Source organism: Aphelocoma coerulescens, chromosome 18 (genome assembly GCF_041296385.1).
Source record: "Aphelocoma coerulescens isolate FSJ_1873_10779 chromosome 18, UR_Acoe_1.0, whole genome shotgun sequence".
Taxonomy (NCBI): domain Eukaryota; kingdom Metazoa; phylum Chordata; class Aves; order Passeriformes; family Corvidae; genus Aphelocoma; species Aphelocoma coerulescens.
Genome location: NC_091031.1, coordinates 6,654,547 through 6,676,359, shown reverse-complemented (window position 1 = coordinate 6,676,359; position 21,813 = coordinate 6,654,547). Strand labels below are relative to the sequence as shown.

The 21,813-nt window shown below is 49.1% G+C and overlaps 1 protein-coding gene across 9 annotated transcripts in view; it reads left to right on the top strand.

Moving 5' to 3' along the window:
* The window catches only part of CACNA1G (calcium voltage-gated channel subunit alpha1 G), a 142,857-nt gene that overhangs the window by 79,624 nt on the left and 41,420 nt on the right, over positions 1-21,813 (top strand). For 4 of the 9 annotated variants that reach the window (XM_069032282.1, XM_069032286.1, XM_069032280.1 and 1 more), the window contains exons 13-22: positions 791-905; positions 1,594-1,749; positions 5,907-5,975; positions 8,744-8,837; positions 9,406-9,593; positions 9,723-10,169; positions 15,708-15,808; positions 16,949-17,072; positions 19,958-20,026; positions 20,907-21,091. In XM_069032282.1, the coding sequence (XP_068888383.1) occupies positions 791-905; positions 1,594-1,749; positions 5,907-5,975; positions 8,744-8,837; positions 9,406-9,593; positions 9,723-10,169; positions 15,708-15,808; positions 16,949-17,072; positions 19,958-20,026; positions 20,907-21,091 (1,548 nt within the window). Of the gene's footprint in view, positions 1-790; positions 906-1,593; positions 1,750-5,906; positions 5,976-8,743; positions 8,838-9,405; positions 10,170-15,707; positions 15,809-16,948; positions 17,073-19,957; positions 20,027-20,906; positions 21,092-21,813 lie in introns of all 9 variants that reach the window. The other 5 variants (XM_069032285.1, XM_069032283.1, XM_069032284.1 and 2 more) reach the window with 2 other exon arrangements.

Here is a 21,813-nt window from a genome sequence, read left to right as displayed (position 1 = left end):
TGTCAGACGTGGCAGTGCTTGTGCTTTTTCATGGCCTTGTCTTCAGACAAGTAGAAATGTTAGAAACAGGGTTGGCGTAGCCCTGTATTTTTAGATTTTGGTCTAGATTTTGAGAGGAGCCTTTCTCCTTCTACAGCCAACTGTGGTGTTTGAGCAATGCAGGCACTGGGAAGGTTGAAGAGAGCCAGTCTCTTCCAGGGGATAATGTCCCTTCTTCCAGGGAGACTCCAAAACTGCCATTTGCAGCTGTGGTGCTCAGTAGAGCTGTAAATAATTTGATTATTCAGGTTACTGGCAGAGAGCAGGGAAAAGCAGATTATTCCTTTAGTATCTATCCATAATGAAAGGTATTCTGTTCTCCTGTCAAAATTGAAAAAGCTGTTTTGAGTCCCCTGATATGTCTTACTCAGGCATTTCACAGAAACCCTTTTTGTCTTCCTAATTCAATTGAAGCATATTTTGCTGAAAATGTGTCATTGCAAAACAGAAAGTCAAAACATTTTGTTTAGAAAATGTTGAAAGACAATGTTTTGACTAACAAAAAATGAAGCAGAAGAAAAATAAGGAGCAGACATACTTTTTGGTTGAAACTCCTTGACAGATTTGACCTAAATTCACAACGTTTGCGTGATCTCAAGGCATGTTTTTCAGTGAACAAAGGATCCATCTTTTTAAAAAAAAACATAAAAAGGAATTACCCAGGTGAAATCAGGAGACGGTCACCCTGCTGTGTGATTACTGATTTGTGTGGTGGTCCCATTGTTGAGCCCCTGCTTCCTGTCATTTGCAGCATCCTGGGGATGCACCTCTTTGGCTGTAAGTTTGCTTCGGAGCGGGATGGTGACACTCTGCCCGACAGGAAGAACTTTGACTCCTTGCTCTGGGCCATCGTCACTGTTTTCCAGGTACAAAATGGAAAATGCCACAGTTGATGGACATTTTGGGACTGCAAAGACTGGGGTTGTTTTCCAACGCATCTGACAGAGCTTAGTGAAGCTCCATGCCATGGAAAGGAGATAACCAGAACCACAAGTGCAGGTTTACGGGGGCTTTCAGACTGTTTTCCAGACCAAATCAGAATCCTGGTGAGGAGGGGCTGCCAAGGCAGGAGGCTCTCGTGTTTGCACACAAGATGGACTGGGTGGGTGAAAGTAAATGTAGAGGGAAGGGTTGGAAAGGAGGAGATCAGGACCATTTGCAGTGGTATTTCGACAAATAATGGAATCTGGTTTATAGCTGATATGTGCAGGTTTTTTTTCTAGCAGCTCTGGGCCCTGTAACTCTGGGATCTGTGGAGGACTTTTAGTCATTTTGTCTGAGGAAAGGAAAGGTCTGACCAGTGTGATGTTACCCTCCCTTATGGCTGTCCCTGGACATGGGGGATGGTCAGGGCACTTTGCACAGGGTCCTTGCTGGTGGTTAGGAATCACAGTCACTCTGGTCCTCCGGTCTTCTCTGGCTCAGAAGGGATTTATCCTCTTGTGGTTACAGCTACAGTGGATACCCTAAAAGCTTGTCTGGCCTATCCAGAGCATGGGTACCCAGCATGCTATCCTCCAGCATCTCCACAGTCCTGATATCCTTCCTCTGCAGATTTTGACCCAGGAAGACTGGAACAAGGTCCTTTACAATGGCATGGCCTCCACCTCATCCTGGGCTGCTCTCTACTTCATCGCTCTCATGACGTTTGGGAATTACGTTCTCTTTAATCTGCTGGTGGCCATCCTGGTCGAGGGTTTCCAGACAGAGGTAATGTCCTCATGCTCGTGCCTTTCCTTTCTTCTCAAGTTTCAGGGCCTCCAGATCCTGGAATCTGATTTCTGAGGTGGACAGCAATACCTTGACAGAAGTGGTATGGGGAAAAAGTGGGGTAAAATATTAGGTCTTCTTTTTATGTTTTTTTTTCCTTCTTTTTTCATTTCTGTAGCCATGGTGCAATTTAATACAGCAAACCCTCTAAATGAAGGGCTTAAATGAAAAGCATTGTTAGCATTAATGCAGGAGTGGGAATTGAGGGGTGAGTCAGGCACTGCGGATGGGATTGCTGCTATGACAGTCTCTTTGAAACAGTTTTCCCCGTGTTTGTCACCCAGATTAAAGGCCCCTCCTGAAAACTTACACAGGCTGGTAAGAGATTAGTGACACGATTATCTTTTTTTCATGGTATGCGTTCATGGAGCTCTTCCAGTTTCCAGCCCTGCAATGCTCTGCATATTTTAAAGTACATGAGTACATGATTTCTGGTCTCTGCCATCTGCTCCCTCGCAATGGGAGCTTCCATGAGACATCCTGGGTTTCTGGAGGCTTTGAGGGGCACATAGGCTTGAGCTCAACCTTTTTTTCCATCCTACTGCCAATCCAACTGTCCAGCTTGGAGTGGGTGTGCATGTCACCTAGTGCCCCTCAGAGTGGGGGACCTGTGATGCCCACCTTCTCCCTGCAAAAACTTTTCAGCTGTTGAAGAACCCCCATAAGGGGAGGGGACCCTTACACCCTGCCTGGGCAGTTGGTTGGAGACATGAATATAACCTAAAACTCCTCACTGGGGTCTGCTTGTATGGGCTGTGCTTCTACACTCTATCTCTGATTTTTATAAGCATTCTGGGGTGAATAAATATTATTTAGGATCTGTTGTATGTGTATTATAATATCCTGCCACCCTACAAACAGATCATTACTATTTTTGAAGTCTGGAGTTAAATTAATGGAGTCATACCAGGACATAGCAAGAAGAAATATTTTTTTTCTATCGTCTGTCTCCGTGCTGGTGCTTTTCTTTTTTAATTGTTATTGTTGTAGCTGTTTCTGTCTGTAAATGCCCCCCACCATTCAGCCAAAGGGACAATCACTGCTGGGTTCTCTAGAAGAGCAAAATGTTCCCTTGCCCAGTTCTCTCAAATAGCAAAAATGTTCCCGTGCCTGAGTGAGAAGAGGTACAAAGCTCCTTGTCTGCTCCTGGTGACAGCTTCGAAACCCAACCTTTGTTCAGTCTGGCAAATTGATCTTTGAAGGTCACCAGCACAGGAGATGCACACCTGGTGCACCCACTGTGCAGAGAAAAGGATACAGCCTTTAAATGCAGCAGCCCCTTTGCCAGCCCCTGGCCCTCGAGGGAGGCTGACTCCTCTGCCCCTTGGCTCAGCCTGCTTTCCCATGGGGGAGCATGCTCCTGCTCTATCCCTGCAGCATGCCTCTTCCTGGGCAGCAAATTATCCCTTGCCTTGTGGCCAGCTGTGCCATGGTGCAACTCCCTGTAAAGTCATGTCCTGGCTTAATGTGTTGTGGTTTTATTCCAGTAATGATGTCCTTGAGAGTATGGCTACCCTGGAGTCAGGGAAGTGCCTGCAGCACTCCTGAAATTTGCTCTTGGCTATTTGCTGCAGCCAGGCTGCTGCATCCACTGCCCCCACCTCTCCTCTGCCAGGGAAGTGCTGGGCTGGTCCGAGCCAGCTCCAGGGTATCTGTGTGAGCTGAAATATGCTTTTAGGGCTGTGTAAATCAGGGAGGAACCTCTGATTTTGGACAGCACTGGGACAGCCTGAAGCCAGTGATGCTCATGCCAGTATTGAGGTGGGCACAGGGACCAGGAACCAGAGCAGCCCCTGAAGACCTGGTTTGCCACTCCTGCCCAGCAATGGCAATTTTAACAAACTCACACCATATTTCTATAATTTGTGACTCTGATTACACTGCTATTTTATATCTCAGACACTGATGATAGCTTTTTAATAATAATCTTCCTTCCACATCCCCGTTATTCTGAGTCCTCTACATTCTTCCAGTGAAGTGCAATGACACCAAGAGATCCCTCGGCTCAGTCCAGGTTTCCTGCAGCAGACAGGGAGCAAATGTCTCTGGAGGTCGGGCCCCAGGTCTGGCCTTGCTGGTTTATGTTTATTCAGCTTTGCTGGTGTAGCTTTGTGAACAGATCACGTTCTGGTTTTTGCAAGCCAGCACAGAGAGGATCCTCTCCTAAGCAGAATTAATAGAGAGATCATCTCTCACTGTAAACAAACCCCGGTGTATCCCACCCGTGACTGCACTTGACTCTCCTGAGTTGAGTTTGTTGGGGTTTTTTTTCCATTCTCCTTCAGATTTCTGGGCTGAAACACAATCCTGGGGCTGCTGCCTTTATCTCCCTGGTCCTTGAGTGCCTTTCCTCAATCCACAAGCACCTCATTAATTTTAGTGCATGGCTTTGCAGCCCCAGTTGCCAGGCAGCGGATGACTATAAGCAGCTGAAAAACTAAAAGGGCCTTTTCCGAACTTTAAATACAGAGCAATATATTTTGCAGGATTGAAGTGGGGCTTTTTTCCCCATTTTTGCCTTTAATTTGGTAACCAGCTTCTCTCATGCAAGAGGCACAGGCAGGACTTTTTTACCACGTGGTTCTTTTTGACTGCACGTTCCCTGATTGAACTGGACCCTGGTGTTGGTGAGGAGAAGGTGAGCAGAGGACTCCGTTTGATCAAGCTGCTAACTGGAAATTGCTGCCTGACCACTCAGGTCCCTGCCTCGGAGACTTCTCCCTGAAGAAAGGAATTACTCCCCTTAGTCAGGCATAAAGCTCCTCTCCCAAGGGAATTCCTAATAGTATTATCTCCAAGGCGTATTCTTCCACTGGTAATCCTCCCAGTTTGTGTCCTGTTGTCCCCACCTGCCCTCACTCGTGGGTTTGATCCTCCCCCTCCTTTGTGCCCTGCTCCCTCCCTGGCACCCCAGGTCCTCCAGCCCCTCCATTGTTTTCTCTGCAGGACATTACCTGCTTCCTTGGGGAAATACGGATGTTCAACTTCTGGGCTTTCACCAGGGGGAACAGTCCCTCCTCCTGCAGGGGAGATTTTGGATGGTGTTCTTCTTGCATCCCTTGCCTATTGCATTCCTATCGGCTTCAGTGGGATTTTCCTTGTGAAAGGAAAAGTTTCCATCTTTTCCCTTTCAATGGCTTTTCCATGTCTCTCTCTGTTACAAGCAAAGACTTTAAGCTAAGTGTCCATCACATTGCTGGCAAATCCTTAACCTCTTCATCCCAGCCTAGGCTGGGATGAGTTTTGTAACCATTTAGCAACCAGAGGAAAGATCCATTGCCCTGTAGGCAAGAAATTCAGCTGGCGGGACAATCTGTGCCCTCCTGCTGCAGCATGGAACCTCCTCCCAGCCCATGGGACAGGACCAGGCACCACCACACTGCTGGAAAGTGCTGAGGAATATGGGGAGAGCCACCCGAGCAAGGGGAAACACAGCAAGGTGAAAAATTACGTATGGTTTCCAAGTGGGCAGGGAAAGGCTGACTTCTGGTGCTGTGAAATGATGTTGGGGTCACGGGTGGGGCAGAATTTCTCAGGATGGGGCTGTGTCCCTCTGGCTGCAGACCCCTGGTTTAAACTGCTGATTTAAATGGGTGTCTCCACCAACAGGGCTGAGGAGGGACTGTGTCTCTCCTGAAATTAGGTATTTCACCTGCAAGAGCACTGATATTGTGTTAATCAAACATTCATTAAAAGCCTCCATTGCTGCTTAATGAAGGAGTAATAAATAAAGATGCTATTATACAGCTGCAAAAAAAAAAAAAAGTCATGTTTTCAATTATTAGCTGGTGTTTCATTAGCACAATTATCACTTAGCAGCTGAAGCAAGCTCTGTTCGAAACACTTAATTTAAAGGGTGTAAGGCTGGTCCCTTCAAAGGGCTTCTCTCTACCCACTCTCTCCCTGTGCTGAGCAGAACGGATCCAGTGCCTGGCTCTCCATCGTGGCCACACACTGCCCTCCTCCCCCTTCCCCTCTCCTTCCCTCCCTCTTCTTGTGTGTTTTTTGATTCCCCACTCAGTCCTGCTGTTGAAACTGTGAAAATTGAACCCCACCTTCCCCTTCCTCCCCCCTCCCTGCCCCCGTTTCTCCTTCAGGAGATCTCCAAGCGAGAAGAAGCGAGTGGGCAGTTAAGCTGTATTCAGCTGCCTGTCGACTCGTCGGGGGTACGTACAGCACATCCCACCGCCACCGTGCTTGTCTCTCTCGTGGTGCCTGGTCACACACCGTGGTGCTGTTCTCATCGTAGTAGCTGTCATTCTTTTGGGGTTTATTTGGGTATTTTGGAAGTGGTTTTTGGTTTTTCTTTCCTTTTTGTCACCCTCATTGTCAAGTCGGCCCTGATTTTAAGTCCCTTCTTTCTTTGAGCGAGCCAGGTAAATTAAGGTGGGTGCTTCAAAGTGGCTGATGTGGCTCCAGCCAACAGCTCTCGCTGACCCCTGTCTGGATGTCTGCCCTGGGGAAGGCTCCCCAAGGGGCTGCCACATGGCACAGTCACATCCTGGGGATGTGGATGGTGATGCTGATTGCTGGGCACGCCTGCCAAGGCTCCCTCCCACAGGCGGGGGAGGATGCCCAGGAGTGAAGGGACCTGGAATCAAACCTGTTTTGATAGGTGTGTGTGTGTGTTGACGTGTGTGTGGGAGCCCTGTGCTCTGCAGGACAGGGTAGGATGGCAGCAGCTGCACTGTGGCGTGTCCCAGGAAGGCCGGTGGGAATGCTGGGATTGCCAGCGGGATGCCACCTTACAGGATGGGAAATGGTTCCGTTCAGCTCTGAGGAAGCCGTGGATCTCCGAAGCACAGCACACCCCAAAACCTCACCCTTCTGCCACCCTCATCTCTCTCTTCACCACTCCCTTCCCTTTCTGTCCTTTCTAAGAAGCCTGGCTTTTCCCTCAGCCCAAAAGCCCTTTCCCCTCATATCCCAGTGTGTCAGTCCCTTTTGGTACAGGCTGGTTTAGCCGTTGTACTGCCTGGTCCAGCCTGACATCCACTCGTTTCCCAAAAGGATTTTAACTCCCTGTTCTCTCATAACCCCTTTTCTATCCAGAAAGGCAAACTGGGAGTGCAAGAACAGGTAACGGGCAGCAGCGCCGGCTGCGAGATGTTTGCCTGCACCGTCCTGAGTCTGGCACGTGGTGTTTGGGAGGGGATGCTCACTGCCCTCCAGACGTGGGGTTTGGTGCTGGGGAAGGGGGTGGGAAGTCCCCACATAGCTCTGATTTTCCCTCTCGGCACATGTCTCACTGTGCCCCTTTAAAACTTTCCTTAGGACTGTTGAAGAGCACTCCAGGAATACAAATCACGTCAAATTCTTCCCATTATTTATTTCTTTTTAAAAACCCATTAGGGAGTATGAGTAATTCCTGGCAGGCCCGATGACAGGCTGAACTGGGAGCCTCCGTGGGGAGCATACCTGGAGCCAGCTGGAGCCCCTGTTCACACAGAGACTGGATCTGACTCCAGCAAAGCTCAGGCCAGCCTGACTTTACTGCTCCCCCTTGCAAGGTGCATTCCTGACCTTCTCAGACTGTGTCCTGCAGGAGGAGCTTCCCTGAAAAGCACAGAAGTCCTGGATCCTCAGGAGAGGAAATTTTGAGCCAACACTTCACGTCACACTTTCTTTTGCCTTGAAAATATCTCAGAGTGTCCAGTGTGCCTGGAAAAAATATCTTTAACAGTTTAGTGACCCCACACTAAATAGGGGAAGAGTATTGGGGCTCATCCCTCTGGGGTTTTGCTTAACAATGGGGTGCAGGGCACTGACCTATGTTGGATTCATCTCTTCCTCCTGTCCCATGCTGGGTCCTTCTGAGATTTTACAATCAACAGGTACCCGAGCACCAAACCTCAGCAGTGCTGGCCAGGGCTCCTGGGGACGCAGCTTAGCCTTGGTGGGGTTTTCTGGGGCTCCTGGGCTCTCACCGCTAAAGTGAGGGTCTGCTTGGCTTCTCCCATCCCAGCATCTTCCCCCCCTTCCCACCTCTCCTCCATTGTGACAGGGCTTGGTGCCCTTTGCCAGAGCAGTGGTTTCAGCCGTGAACCCTCCTCTTTTTGGATGGGTATCGATCGTTCTGGCGAGCACCTCTGCCCCTCTTAGGTGTATCCTGACTATACCACACCCTAAGCGCCTTTCTGCAGTGCCAATGGGCAGAATCAGGGTCTGTGCCACAAGACTGAGCAAGAGCCCAGGCACCACGTTGAGAGCAATGGTCAACATCATCTTCCTCTGCCTGAGGATGGGCACCTGTCAGAGCAGGCAGGTCTCGCTCAACCACCGACGTTTGAAATGATACAGCAGAATTTAAACCCCCCCAAATGATCCAGCATAAATCCCCAAAACTCCCTCTCCTCTTGTGTGTGGCAGCTGGGAGGGAAAGGGCCCCTTGTGGCAGTCGATGTTGGGTACTGCCACCTGGATCCTCTCTGTGCTGATGGGGTGTCCATGGACACGTGCACATTTGTCACCTTGGAAATTTGGGGTCTGTTGTGCCCTTTCCAAACCCTGGATTGCTCCATCAAAGCATCACTAGGAAGAGCCACACCCAGGGAGTTTTAGGTGTGTAAATTCAGAGAGATTTAGTAGGATCATCTTTTGTCCTCAAATTGCTCATTGATATCTGTCCTTCCCTAACATCTGCCACATATGCAATTCCAGCAGCAAAAATTAAGCAATAGTTTGGTTTTTCTCCTGATCCCTTTCTGGGACCGTGTTTGGAGCCAGAGGCAATCCGTCTTCCTGGTAGGAGGTTAATTAGTCTGTGGTATAAACCTGTGCATGCGTCATTCTGTGGAAGGTGATGTTGCATCGTGGTACCAAGTTCAGTGGATCCGTAGGTGTGGTGTTGGACACGGGAATCCATTTTTGCAGAGGGCTGTCCGTGCACTGTGGCCTCTCAGCCTCCTTGCTGAAGCCTTCTGTTTTGCTCCAGGGTGATGCTTCCAAGTCCGATTCCGAGGGGGATCTCTTCCCCCGCAGCCTGGAAGAGGAGGGAGGACTTAAGAAAAACTTGTCAAATCCAGCCTGTGAGTAATAACCCCGGGAGGACAGGCCCTTCCACAGAAAGGAAAACAGTGCAAACAGTGTGTCCGAAAGGAAAAAACCCTCCTAGAGGAAATGCTGTAGGTCCCCGTTGTGTCATGCTTGACTTTGCAGCACGCTCGGGGTGGGATTGTGGGATGCAGGCAGGGAGAGACATGATTGCATTCGAACTGTAATTTCCCCACCAAGCCAGAGGTCTGGGCTCGTGGGGTGTCTCTGCTGGAGGAGTTCGGAGAAAGAGGATGGAGGGAGCGGGCAGGAAGTTCCCAGGGTTGGAGCTGGTGGGTGTTTGATTGGAGGTTGAGGGGCAGCAGGCGACATTTTGGGTGTGCTCTCCTCTACCGCTGACACTGATCCCTTTGACATCTGATCCCATTCCTGTTTGACATCCTCCTGCTGGGCTGAACGACCCAATTCTCCAGAAGGGTTTTTTGGCCCACATCCCCCTGATGCTCAGAGCAGAACCCTTCCTGTGCAGCAGCTTTGCCTCCCCACGAGGCAAAGGTGTTCCCCCTTGAGCTGTGACACCTAAAACCCGCTTGTGTCTTCCAGTGATGGCCCTGAGCGACCACCCGGAGCTGAAGAAGAGCCTGACCCCGCCGCTCATCATCCACACGGCCGCCACGCCCATGCCCATGCCCAAGAGCGCCGTGTTCGGGGAGGCGGCGCAGGGCCACGAGTCCCGCCGGGCCAGCGGCGTCTCCATGGACCCCGCGGCTGCCTACGAGCTCAAGTCCCCGGTACTCGCATCACCTCCTCCTGCGGATGTTCAGTGCGTCCGTGGGGCTGTCCGTCCATCCAGCCGCCCCCGCCGGCCTGGGGCGGGTGACACGGGGCTGATGCGCTCCCTGTCCCTGTCCTTCCCGCAGCCCAGCACCCGCAGCTCCCCGCACAGTCCCTGGCGTGCCAGCAGCTCCTGGAACAGCCGCCGCTCCAGCTGGAACAGCATCGGCCGGGCCCCCAGCCTCAAGCGCCGGGGGCAGAGCGGCGAGCGCAGGTCCCTCCTGTCCGGGGAGGGGAAGGAGAGCTCCGAGGAAGGGGACAGCTCGGATGAGGAGCACTCCAGCCGGGCCGGCAGCTTCAATGGCTCTTTGCCTCACCGTATGGAGTCGCTGGAAACAAAAGGGTCCTTTGACCTCCAGGATACCCTGCAGGTGCCTTCCCTGTACCGGACCAGCAGCATGCACAGCACCAGAACCTCTGCCTCTGAGCACCAGGACTGCAATGGGAGGACATCTCCGGGTCTGCTGCTGCACCAGCTCCACCTGGATGAGCCCCACCAGGATGGTGATGATGGCGATGATGAAGGCAACATGGTAAGGAAGTGCCACGTGCTCATTTTGGGCTTTTTGACTTGTCAAAGCAAAGCTTGTCCCCGTCTCAGGAGTGCACAAGTGGGTGAAAAAGGGATGAGGTCTCACCATCACCGCCAGACCAGACCAGAGTCACCCAGAAGGTCTCTGGGCAGTGGATGCTCTCAGAAATGGGGTTGGTGTCCTATTAAGTGTTACAGGGCAGTATCAGATGGCTCATGATGGAGACATCAGGGCAAAACTGCCCAGGTTCCACTAAATCATGCAGAGTGAAGGCTATTTATTTAATACACATGCTTTCCTGTGTTCATTTTTCCTTTTTTTTTTTTTTTTTTTTTAAGCAAAACAAGTAACTCTCCCTGCTTTCTGTCTGTTACTCAGTTTTCTGCCCCCACACCAGCAGCAGAAAATTTCTATAGACAATGAAAGGACAAGGCTTGGTCCCCCATTCCCATGGCAGCATTAGTCCCATGGAGATGGTGGTAATTTCAGAGGCTCTGCATTAATTTCCATCTGAAGAGGCATTTCACCAATGAGTGTCTCTTTCACAGGTCCAAAAAGTGTCATTTAGGAAATATTAGCTGAAAAGACTGCAAGTGCAGGGAAGGGATGAGGGTTCCTGATCCTTTTTTCACATGGATGTTTGTATCTTAAGGGGGAAAAAAGGGAATCTGGCTGCTTTTCCAAAGTTGTTTGCATGACTGGCAGAGTGGGGCTTGAGCTGGGTACAAGGGTGTCGCAGTTCCGGCTGCCACGTGTCCATTGGGGCCAGTTTTGGAGTGTTTCCTGCTCTTCCCAGGTTACCTCTTTGTTTGATTACACCTTGTTCCCAGATTTAAAAATGCAATGGTCTGATGTGTCATCCCCAGGGGTGACTCTGTTTCTGTTGGGGGAGCGGATAGGGTTTGGGTAGAGACAGGTGATGGTAGCAGGGGCTGTTCTGAGAACAGGAAAGCTGCAGACTGTAGATGTGATTTTACTCTTTTGCACGGAGTTTATTGAATGAAAATGGAATTGGGATGATATGAAGGGAAGTGAGAGGCAGCGTTGGCTCCCGAGTCCTCTGTTCCTTACAGGAGGAGAAGGGAGTTAGTGCTGGCAGAATGGAGTCACTCAGCTGTGACCGCCTTTGCAAAAAGCCATTATCCCATTACATCTCCAGCATGGATCCTCAGCCTGGGATTTTTACTGATTGTCATAACCTGCTTTTTAACTTCCATAAAATAAATTGAATTTGTAAGAAAAGGAGCAGTAATTATTTTTGGGAAAAAAAACCCACTATTAAAACCGTTCAAGAGACCACACTCTTTATTGCTAGCTAGAGATTTTTTTCTCATGCTCCAGCATCTGCTGCTTTTCCAGCTCACCTGGTCCAATCATCCCTCCGGTCCCTTTCTTTCCCCCCCCCCAGGATCAAAAGCCAGCAGTCCCCCTTGTGCTGGGTGTGGTGTGATGGGATGTGTCCCTCCTCTTCCAGCCCCCAGCCAGTGCTGACAATGAACTGTTGAATAAGATTTTTAATTTTTATTATCTGCTTTTAGCATAAACTGAACATCATCCTCTGTGTACTGAGGTCTGGCCACGGAGGGTGTGATCACCTCAATACCCTCCCATGGAATGGTCAGAAGCAAATGAAAAGGGCAAGAATTGACAGAATAGGGGAAATAGTGTCCCAGCCCATGGGATAGCCACAACTGGGACACTTGCTGATGACTGGTGCCTTTCCTCATGCTCTGAAATAAGTCTTCACTGCAAATCACTAAACCAGATGGATTAGAAGATATTGCTTAGATTAGCAAAATGAACCCCCAGGTTGCAGATCTTCCCTTTGGGATTCCCTCCTGACATTTGGGGGGAAACTTTGCTCCTAAATTAGCCTTGACAAAGTCAGGGAGGAAAAAAAATTGCATTTTAAATGGAAAAAATGAAATACAAAACTCCCCATCAACAAAAGAAGAGAAGAACTTGACTGTTACTCAGATCAAAGTAATCCTAAATACGCCCTTCTGCATCAAAGCTTTGCATCCCTCCTTGCTGCCTGGGTTTGATTGTCTCTGTGCAGAAATTAAGGAAGAGCAAAGGCTTCATCTGGATTTCCCAGGCTCCCCCTATATTAGTGCTGCTCTGCTGCTTTCAATGAGTTTATTCTGAATTCCCATCCCTCCAAGGGGCCAGAATCAGGCCCCTGACAGCTTCTCTCCCCAGAAGTAGGAAACCAGGGTGCTGAAATCTGTTCTTTGTTGTGTCATGGCAGACAAGGAGTCTCTCACAGAGAGAGTGAGCCACAGCCTTCTTGGGTTCACGTGGCTGTGATTGGGATCAGGAATCTGCTGCCAGGTCTTTGTTGTTTCCAGCTGCTGGATTTTAGACCCTCTTAGGTGCTTTCTACCCAAATTGCTGAGTGCTCAGAGCAGAAAGTAAGGGAAATAATTGAATATACAATCAATGTGTCCCCTCCTCCCCAAAACCTCACTGCATTTTGCTATTGCAGCTCCTTCCCCTTTGCCTACTCCACTTTTTCTCTGTGGCGTGCAGTCCAGCCACTCCCAAACCCTCTCAGCCTGTCCCTGTTGCATATTAAAATTAAATAATCAGGTCCCAAGCGCCTCTGTGCAGCTTCCAGCTTGCCTGGAGGTCCTCTGCCGCTCACAGAGCGTTTTTCAGCAGTTCCCCCATCCTTATAATAAATCTTTTATAAATCTAAGCCTCTCCCTTACTCTGAGGAGTGCATCAGTCATCTTTTATTGCCAACTGCCTTTCATCCTACCCTCAGAAGTGCATTAATATCTGAAATTCCTAAAAAAAAAAAAAGAAAAACCAGCTATTTATCAGCACAGCTCTCATTGCTGTGGGATTGAGGGGCTCCATTCCCACTGCTGCCTGTTAGCACCCAGCATCTTCCTGTGTCCTGGCTCCTGCTGCCTCTGGTGAGGGGTTTGGATGGGCTTACCCAGGGAGATTTTGTCCAAGTCACTGGCAACTGAATTGAAGAGTAGTTTTCTTCTCCCTCCACATCTTTATTCATCCTGTCCAGGTGTGGTTTATGAACAAATAGATGTGATTTAAGCCACATAATTGACGTCTCACTTTGAACATAATGCAGGCTTGAACAGCAATCAGCCCCATTGTCAGCGCTCGGAGCCTGCCTGGACCTCGCTGGGAAAGCCTTGGATGGGGCTGAGGCTGGAAACACTCGGGGTTTATTTCACAAATACCTTACATTTGGCTCGAATTAACTGAACTGTGCTGTTCTGCTGGTGGAAATATGGAGTAATTCCTCCGAGTTTAGGTTTCTGGGGATGTACTTGGCCCTGCTCAGAGCAGCTGGGCTGAAGCCCCAGCCGAGCCCTGGTGCTCACCCTTACTGTAACCCACTGAATAGAGAGACATGATGGAAGATCACTTTTTGCCTTTGTTATCTGATTTAGCCCATGAACTGCAAGCTGCAACAATTAGCTAAACCCCAAAATATCTTTGGCATTAAGATTGGACAAAAGGAATATAAAGAAGCATTCTGTGCTGCTGACGCATTACCATTCACTACAAATCCCCTTGATAAATACCAGAACTGCTTTGAATAATAGATACTTCTGGAAACCTTCCAGCTCACAAAATGAACTGGACTGAGTCGTAGCTATTACTCCATGTCCAGAGGCTGGGGTAGCAATCACTGCTCTCACCACAGCTTTGAGCAGACACCCGATTTTTATCCATTTATTTACCTTTGTTAAATCTATGGATAATTAGACTAACCAGGCTGCTTGAAGGGATAACACAACCCCAAGGATGCATGCTCTATTAAATACAGTTTAGAGAGAAGGGAGCAGTTCTGACTCCTTGCCTGAAGCTGGAAAAGGGATGTGAGAACATCCAAGACAACCAAAACTCCACTGGTGTGCAGTGCGTGGTCTGTGTGTGTGGAAGTTGAGGGAAGGATGGATGGCTGAAGGAGCAGGGTAGAAAGCTCTAACTTTTCTTTTTGTTATTCAAACTTTCCTTCTTATTTGCCCAAGGTGATTTTCATTTTCTGAAGGGTTCAGGTTGTCACCAAGGGCTTTCATTAAAACAAGCACTACACCAGTTATTCCCCATCACTAATGAGATTCCAGGCTGGGTGTATATAGAAGGAGAAAGCACTTCCTCCACTCCACTCAATTACCCTAACAAATCCCATTTTTACAGTCCAGAGTACTCCAAGTGCTGACAGTTTGCCTCAAAATGAATCCTTCCTCCCTCTTTCCAAGATGAAATAAATAAAAGTGCCTCAGTCCTGGAGCGCAGGTGCTCCTGGGGTGTGAGGGTGGTTCCTTCACACCCCTCTGTGTCCTCACAGCCCTGAAATCTCTAGAAGAAGCTTCAAAGAGCTCACACGGTCACATTTCCAGGTCCACCCATCCAAGCCCAGGTGGTAGCAGAGAAATAAGGGCGATGAAAGAGCGAGAATTGGTTTTTATTTATCTGCAAATCACTCTGGTGACAGAGCACACACCAGTCTGTGCATTTATCCTCTGGTGCTTCAATGTGGAAGGGCTGGGGAAGCCCTGGTGTGGTGGGCAAGATGTTAGCCTGGCTTTTAATGGCTGTCCATGCACAGGGTGCTAACACTGCTTTGCCAGTGGGATTAAAGATCTTGACTTTCCTTTGGAGGTCTGTGGATGAGAAAGGGATAAACTTAAGTCAGGAGCTGTTGCAGCCAGGATGAGGCATCCCCTCAGCATCCAATTTTGGATGTCTTTGGTTGACTTGTTGGCTCAGGCCTTTGCAGTCTGCCCTCCTGACCTGAAATGACCTTGCAGACAGTCTCTAACACAAGTATGCGTGGCTGAGGATGTGCTGTGGTTTCAAGTAGGAATTAATTTGCAGGAATCGGATGGCCCATGTTCATGCAGGTCAGGCTGACCACAGTGTTCTCTTCTGGCTTTATAATCTCCCATCTAATCTGTTCATGCTGCATGAGGGGCAGACGATCACCATTGTGCTCCTGGACCAAAACTTGGGCCTCAAATGTTTTCTTCATCTTTCTAGTGGTGCATGGACACGGGGCTTGGCCCAGCAAGCAGCAGGAATCTCTCCCTCTGCTCCCTTTATAACCTCTGACATAAACATTCCATATTGTTTTTAAAAAAAACCAAACAGAAATACCCCACAAAAATTCCCCAAAATACCTTAGAAAATTCAGGCAAGCATCTGATGAGTATTTGGAGGGACTGAGTGGGTTATCATTCCTTTGGGCAAGGGTTTTATTCATCATGTTTGTCCTCTTGGATAACTGTGTGCAAGATGCAGTTACTGTGCAGAGAAAGAAGCAAGACCAAGCCCTGTGAGCTCACAGGGCTGGCACAGCCCTCATCTGGCTGCCAGAGCTCCTTCCACTGCCCAGCCGGGTCTTTTTTGGGGACATTATTTTATTTCAGCTTCACTGAGCACTTGAAGATAAATGTTTAGTGAAAAGCTGCCCCAAATCCTTCACGTGGAAGTTTTGGGGGTTCGTTGTTTTAACAGTTCTGTGTTTTCCTCCCACTCTGTACATTTTCCCCCCAGAGCAAAAGGGACCGCATGAAGGCCTGGGTACGGGCACGGCTCCCCACCTGCTGCAAGGAGAGGGACTCCTGGTCCATCTACATCTTTGCCCCTCACTCCAGGTAAGGCAGGGCACTGGGGCAGTGGTGATGTGATAGGATGGATGGTAACGATGCATGCCCTCGTTACAATGGCTCACCTGCCTGTTTATCCCAGAGGGGTCTCTGTATGTCAGTCCACACAACTCCCAGCCCTTTCCCTGCCCCAGCGTGACATCAGGGTCAAATAGCAAACAGCTGCTGGCTGCAGAGAGCACAGGAGTGTCCAATGAAGACCCATAGCCCAGGGCATGGCTGCAGCTTCATCAGGTTCCTCATTTACTTTGGCAGTGATGCCAGTGCTCTGCAAGTTTTTCATTTGGTGGAGTATGATGAACTTGGAGCAAGGGGGAGAGGTGCAGCATCAAGCAGAAAAATCTGAATTGCCCCACTGCACACTTCCAGCACAGCAAAGGACTCCCTGACCTCCTCAGCCTGCCTCTCAACTGAACTTCTCTGTCCTCTCCCTTCCCTTTCTCTCAGAGAACACCCTCTCCTTGTTGAAGGCCCCTGGCTCTGCCCTTCCCAGAGCCTGGCCTTGTGGAGCCAGCTGAGCTCCGTGCTGTTCGACGCGTTCCTCCGGACGCGCCCGAGGGTTTCCCGTGTCGGAGCCGAGGGCCCTGGACAGCATTCAGGTTCATTCATACAAAGATTAGAGAGATTTTCAGAAACAGACTTTGGGAAATGTAATACGGTATTATAAATCCTGGGTCAGTGTACAGCCATCTGTCACAATAAATAGCTTCTATCCCTTTATTCCGTGTGTGCTCAACCCTTATGGGCTCAGTGGGAGTATTTTGTCCTTTATTTAAGCTAAACCTGAGCACCAGGAACCAGGTAGGGGGGCAGATCCAAACCTGGCCATGTGTCCGAGTCATGGAAGCAGCTGCCCCATCCCAAGTGACCAAAATCTGCTACGAACATTCCCAGGGCTTGAAATTTGTGGCTCAGTTCCGTAGCTCAGGTCCCTTTCTGTTCGTACCCCAATCTGCCCTCAGTGTGTGGCTCTGCCAGGGAGGGGATTGGGAGATTGGAGCTCATCTGCTTTGCAGGCAGAGCGCTCGATTCTCCTGCTATGTGTCGAGCTGCTGCGTGTCTCCCCAGCCAGTCGAGCATTAATAGCTAGTCTGTGTCTACTCTCTTTTTTTTTCCCTCTCTCGACAGATTCCGTCTGATGTGCAATAAAATCATCACTCACAAGATGTTTGATCACGTCGTCTTGGTGATCATTTTCCTGAACTGCATTACCATTGCCATGGAACGACCCAAAATTGAGCCTCACAGCGCTGTGAGTTTCTGAGGTTAAGGTTTTCCTGTGCTCCTCGTGGAGCAAACACCCGTGGCTTGGACTCCACTGCTGTGCACTCAGTCTTGTTTTCTTTCTCTTTTTAAAATGGAAAGGTGCCAACACCCCCTGAGTATCCTTTGAATTAGGTGCAGCAACTCTCCTGGCCCCTACCCTGTCTCCTTTCAAAGCACAAGAGCAGAGATCGTGGCCTGCAATATATCCAATATCCCATTTCTGGAAGTACAATCAAGGTTTTAACACCTGACATAGCATGACATCTGTCTCGGTTTCCTTCTCTGAGAAACCTTCAAACACTTTTCCTCTCTCAACACAATGTTCACTTCTTCCATCTGTTCCCCACAGGCACGTATGTGTGGTGCAAACGGAATGGGGGAAACTGTTCATTTCATACTCTTCTCTCCCCTTTGTGTATCAGCTTTGTTGTGACACCAGAAAACCTGAATTGATGCAGGCACTGCAATGCCAGTTTTCAGAATCACTTTGTTCTCATATGCTGTGTCAGGATTCCTCAAACTAGACCCTCACAGCACCAGCACCCAGCAATCAGAGGGGCAGAATCATCCTATTGCTCTTTTATTTTGGCATAGATTGGGGCTGAGATGCGCTGGGCTCTTGCTGATTTATCACCCAAGACTGCTCATATCACAATCATATAGAATCCTGTTTTGTTGATGTAGGCGTGTCAGGCTGTTCATTTTTGTGGCTTTTCAATGTAAGACCTTAAAACTGGAGTCTAGGCTGCTCTGTGCCTATTTTAAGCGTTCCCTAGTAGTCCTCCTTACTGTAACAGTTTGCCCAGCAGTCCTTCCCCTAAATCCTTTTTTTTTTTTCAGTTCCCATGCAGCCATGCACCAACTCGCAGCTGCAAGAAGAGAACAGGGCTCCCTGCCAGCTGATCTAGCAGGAGGAGATCACCCTGCTTATCTCTAAATGGGGCACCCTGAGAACCTCCCTTTAAAATCCTAAATGCTTCCTCTGAGCCCCTTGCTATGTCCTCAGAGAGTTACCACTCCCCAAGACTGGCTCCGGAAGGAGCTGCAGTTACACAGAGATGAAGGGGAATGGGGTGACACGTGTGAGTTGGAGGAGTCCACAGCAAAGAGCTGTAGCACACAAACCCAGTATTCCATATAGGAGAGGAGGAGCTGTGGTGTCCCTGGCATTGGGAGAGTGCTAAGAGAAAAGGAGACAGGGAGTGGTGTGAGGTTTGTCACCATCAGGCTGTAACCAAGGGAGCCAGACCGTGGCCTGGGAGCTGCAGAGAAGAGGAATGCTGGGCACTGGGGCAGGGGAGCCAGGAGGAGTGCATGTGCCCTGCCTGTGCCGATGGAGCTCTCATCTGGAAACCGAGAGAGTTAGTTTAGGTTGAGTTGTTTAAAATAATTGTTCTTTGCTTCCCTGAGCTGCGGATTTTCTATCTGCTTCAAGCGAGTTCTCTGTCCCTGTCCCAGTTTCAGCTGGCTTATCAGAACAGGGGCTGCTGTAGTGAGCCAGCATGCACTCCCCACTGCAGAGTGCACGACATGGGCCGGGGAGATTATCCTTCAAAATAGCCACATGCTTGCCAGGCAGGAATGCAATATCCTCAGTCTCACCTCTGTGCTATTGCTGTTTTATCTCCAGCTGCACAAGCAGGTCCCTATCCCCTCCCTCCTGCCCAGTGCCTGCCCCCCTACAGCAGCCTTTTGTGTGGCAGTCAGCTAACAACGGAGATGTTTCCTATCGCATCTCATGCAATCACACTACAGGTCTAGGACCTAATTAATTATGGACCCGGTATGGAAACAAGCTACTGTGTGGTTCCTGAGTCACTTCCAGTAAATCATGATCTGGCAAGCGAGAGAGTTGCCAAGGTGTTTTGTCTTGTTTAAATTGCATCTCATTTTGAGCGAGAGATCTGCATCTCTTATGGGACTGCTCTGTAGGGAGAGGCAGAAATAAATCCAGAATTGTTAAAAGCAGGACTGGGGCCAATTGTATGTGCTCATACGTACGTGCACACGCATCATCGTTCCTACAGCCTCTGCCTTCTGCTGTCCATTTCTCAGTGCAGGGAATCAAAAGCTGTCAAGGGATTAGGGAAAAGTGTAATTTATTTAATAATCATCACTAAAAAGAAAGGTTTCTGCTAACTATAGATAGGGAACCAGTCCATGGGCTCATCTGTAATCACTGGCTGCTCTTGCTGAGTGGAGGCACTGAGGAGGGCACGGTCTGGTGGATAGTGCAGGGGACTGGGAAATGAGGCTGTTGGGCTTCGTGCCAGGTCTAGCCCGTGGCTTTGGCAACAGAATCGACCTTTTGGGGGCAGGTCTCAGCTGGCATAAACCCCCAGAGCTTTGCTGGCTTTGCTGGAGCTGTGATAACTCATGCCAGCTGCACTTCAGCATCCCACGGGTCCTCCTGCCTCACAGCTCTGTCACTCTAATATTGACTTAATTTCTGGGAGATGTGGGAGCTCAGTGACATTTACACGATGCAGTGATGTCTGCAGGTGAGGGGCAGGTAGAGATTTGTCAAGCACGTTTCAAGGAGGGCACATCTCCCTGTTTCCGCTCTGCGGGGGGAGGGTGGTTTGGGGGAAATGAGGAAGGATTTGGAGGCAAGTGCGAGGGTTTGTGGGGCAGGTGCCGGCGGCTGCCCCTGTCCATGGTGCTGACACAGAGCCGGGTACTGGCAGGGCTGAACCATGCAGCGTTATTGTCTAAATATTTGGATTTTCTCCTCTTTGCGAGCAAACAGTCCAAGGCTTGTTTCAGCACAGAATCTGGAGAACAGTTATCAACCACCCAAATATGCATGGGGGGATGCACAGCTGCAGAGAGCAGGCTATAAAACATTGTCTCTCATTTTCTTTTTCATAGGAACGGATTTTCCTAACACTCTCCAACTACATCTTTACAGTCATCTTCCTGGCTGAGATGACAGTTAAGGTAAATGCAGGTGGAGGATAAGTGTGCCTCTATTATATTAGTTGTTTTTTATTGCCGTGGACTCACAAAACCCTTAGGTCTGCCAGCTGCGAGTGAGGTGTATATTTTCCTCTTCTGAATCATACTCAGATGCCCACCACATGCCTTATTCTGAGCACGTTTTACATAAGAACAATTTCACTGAAGCTGCTCTTGATTTACACCATTATAGGAGCAATGGGATCCTTGAATTCAGCAATCCTGCCCTATTCAGCAAAGCTCTTGAGCACATGCTTAACTTCAACCATGCATGTAAGTCCCATTGTCTTCAACAACTAGTTGTCCTCAACAACCTAAGCTGCTGTGTGCTTTCCTGAGGACGGAGAGACTTAAGCACGTTGAAACACTTTGCTGGATTTGAGGCAGGAGGCTCAGAAACCCATGGCTGTAAATCTCTCTTGTGTAATTCATAATCATCTCGCTGAAGAATTGCTCTTTCTTTGGAAAGTTTTTTCTAGTTTCTTTATCTGCAAAGCTGGTACATGATTGCTTTTGGTCAGCCACTCTGCACCTTCTCTCCTGCAGTCTATAGGAATAAAATATGATCGAATTTTTTTTTATGCCAGAGGTAAACGTGTTAGGAACAGTTTTGTGCAGGTAGGTTTATCTGCATTAAAAGTACATCAGCTGTAAGGGACAACCTGGGATGTTTCTGCAGTGGTATTTTAATAATTCTTTCAATAGAACACTTTGCTGGTTTGTCTAATGAGCCTTCTGTACTGGGAAGCAAATGGACTCCCAGACTGGTGTCTGTAAATATCGCGTTCTCAGCAGGTTGCTAACTGCAGCAAACACGTTGGATGGTACAGCCATAATTTGATGCAACTTGGTGTCCGGGCAGGTGGTGGCACTAGGCTTGTGTTTTGGGGAGAAAGCCTACTTGAAGAGCAGCTGGAACGTGCTGGATGGGGTGCTGGTGCTCATCTCCGTCATCGACATCCTGGTCTCGATGGTGTCAGACAGCGGCACGAAAATCCTGGGGATGCTGCGGGTTCTGAGGCTGCTGAGGACGCTGCGGCCCTTGAGGTAAGTAGAGGCAGGGGAAGATCTAAGGGGTGTAGGATGTGCATGCCAAAGGTAGGGCTGAGCATTCCTGCAAGGGAAGGGGCAGACGAGACAAGGGCACAGCGTCTGTCGCCGCTGCCATCCCAGCCCCCCGCAGCTCTGCAGACAATGACGGTCCGCAGGTCCCCTGAGCTGCAAGAGCTCTGCGCCCTCGCTGTGTTTTAGGACCAGCCCCAAGTGCAATAGGAAACTGATCAATGCCTCTTTTGCTCATTAAAACACACATCCCCTGCTATTTGTGTTCTCATTTGCTCTGTGTAAAGTGCAGCTTAACAGCTTCTTCTCCCCCTTTCCTTCAGGCAGTCAGCGGCTTTCGTAACAAAGAAGGAAATTAGTAGCAGGTAGCAGATCATTTTTTAAGGAAGCAGAGACTCAACTGTTGCTTAACCTAGAATGCAAAAAAGCTTTTTTTCCCCAGCTCCCCATTAGTTTTAGAGAGACATTTACTTTGAAAATGACCCAGACAAGATGAAAACAATTGTCCTGCTAACTTGGCCCCCCAACTCTGCCAGCAGGCAGTATACACTCTGGTAAGAACCTGCCCAAGGACCAACCTCTTCTAAACAGGCATCTGTTTGTGACCTGTACCCCAAGGCACGAAGGTTTCTCTTCATGCTAAATGCAGTTCCTCTTTAATACCATTGTTGCTGCTCCTGTTATGCAGCAGCTAATAAACCTTCATG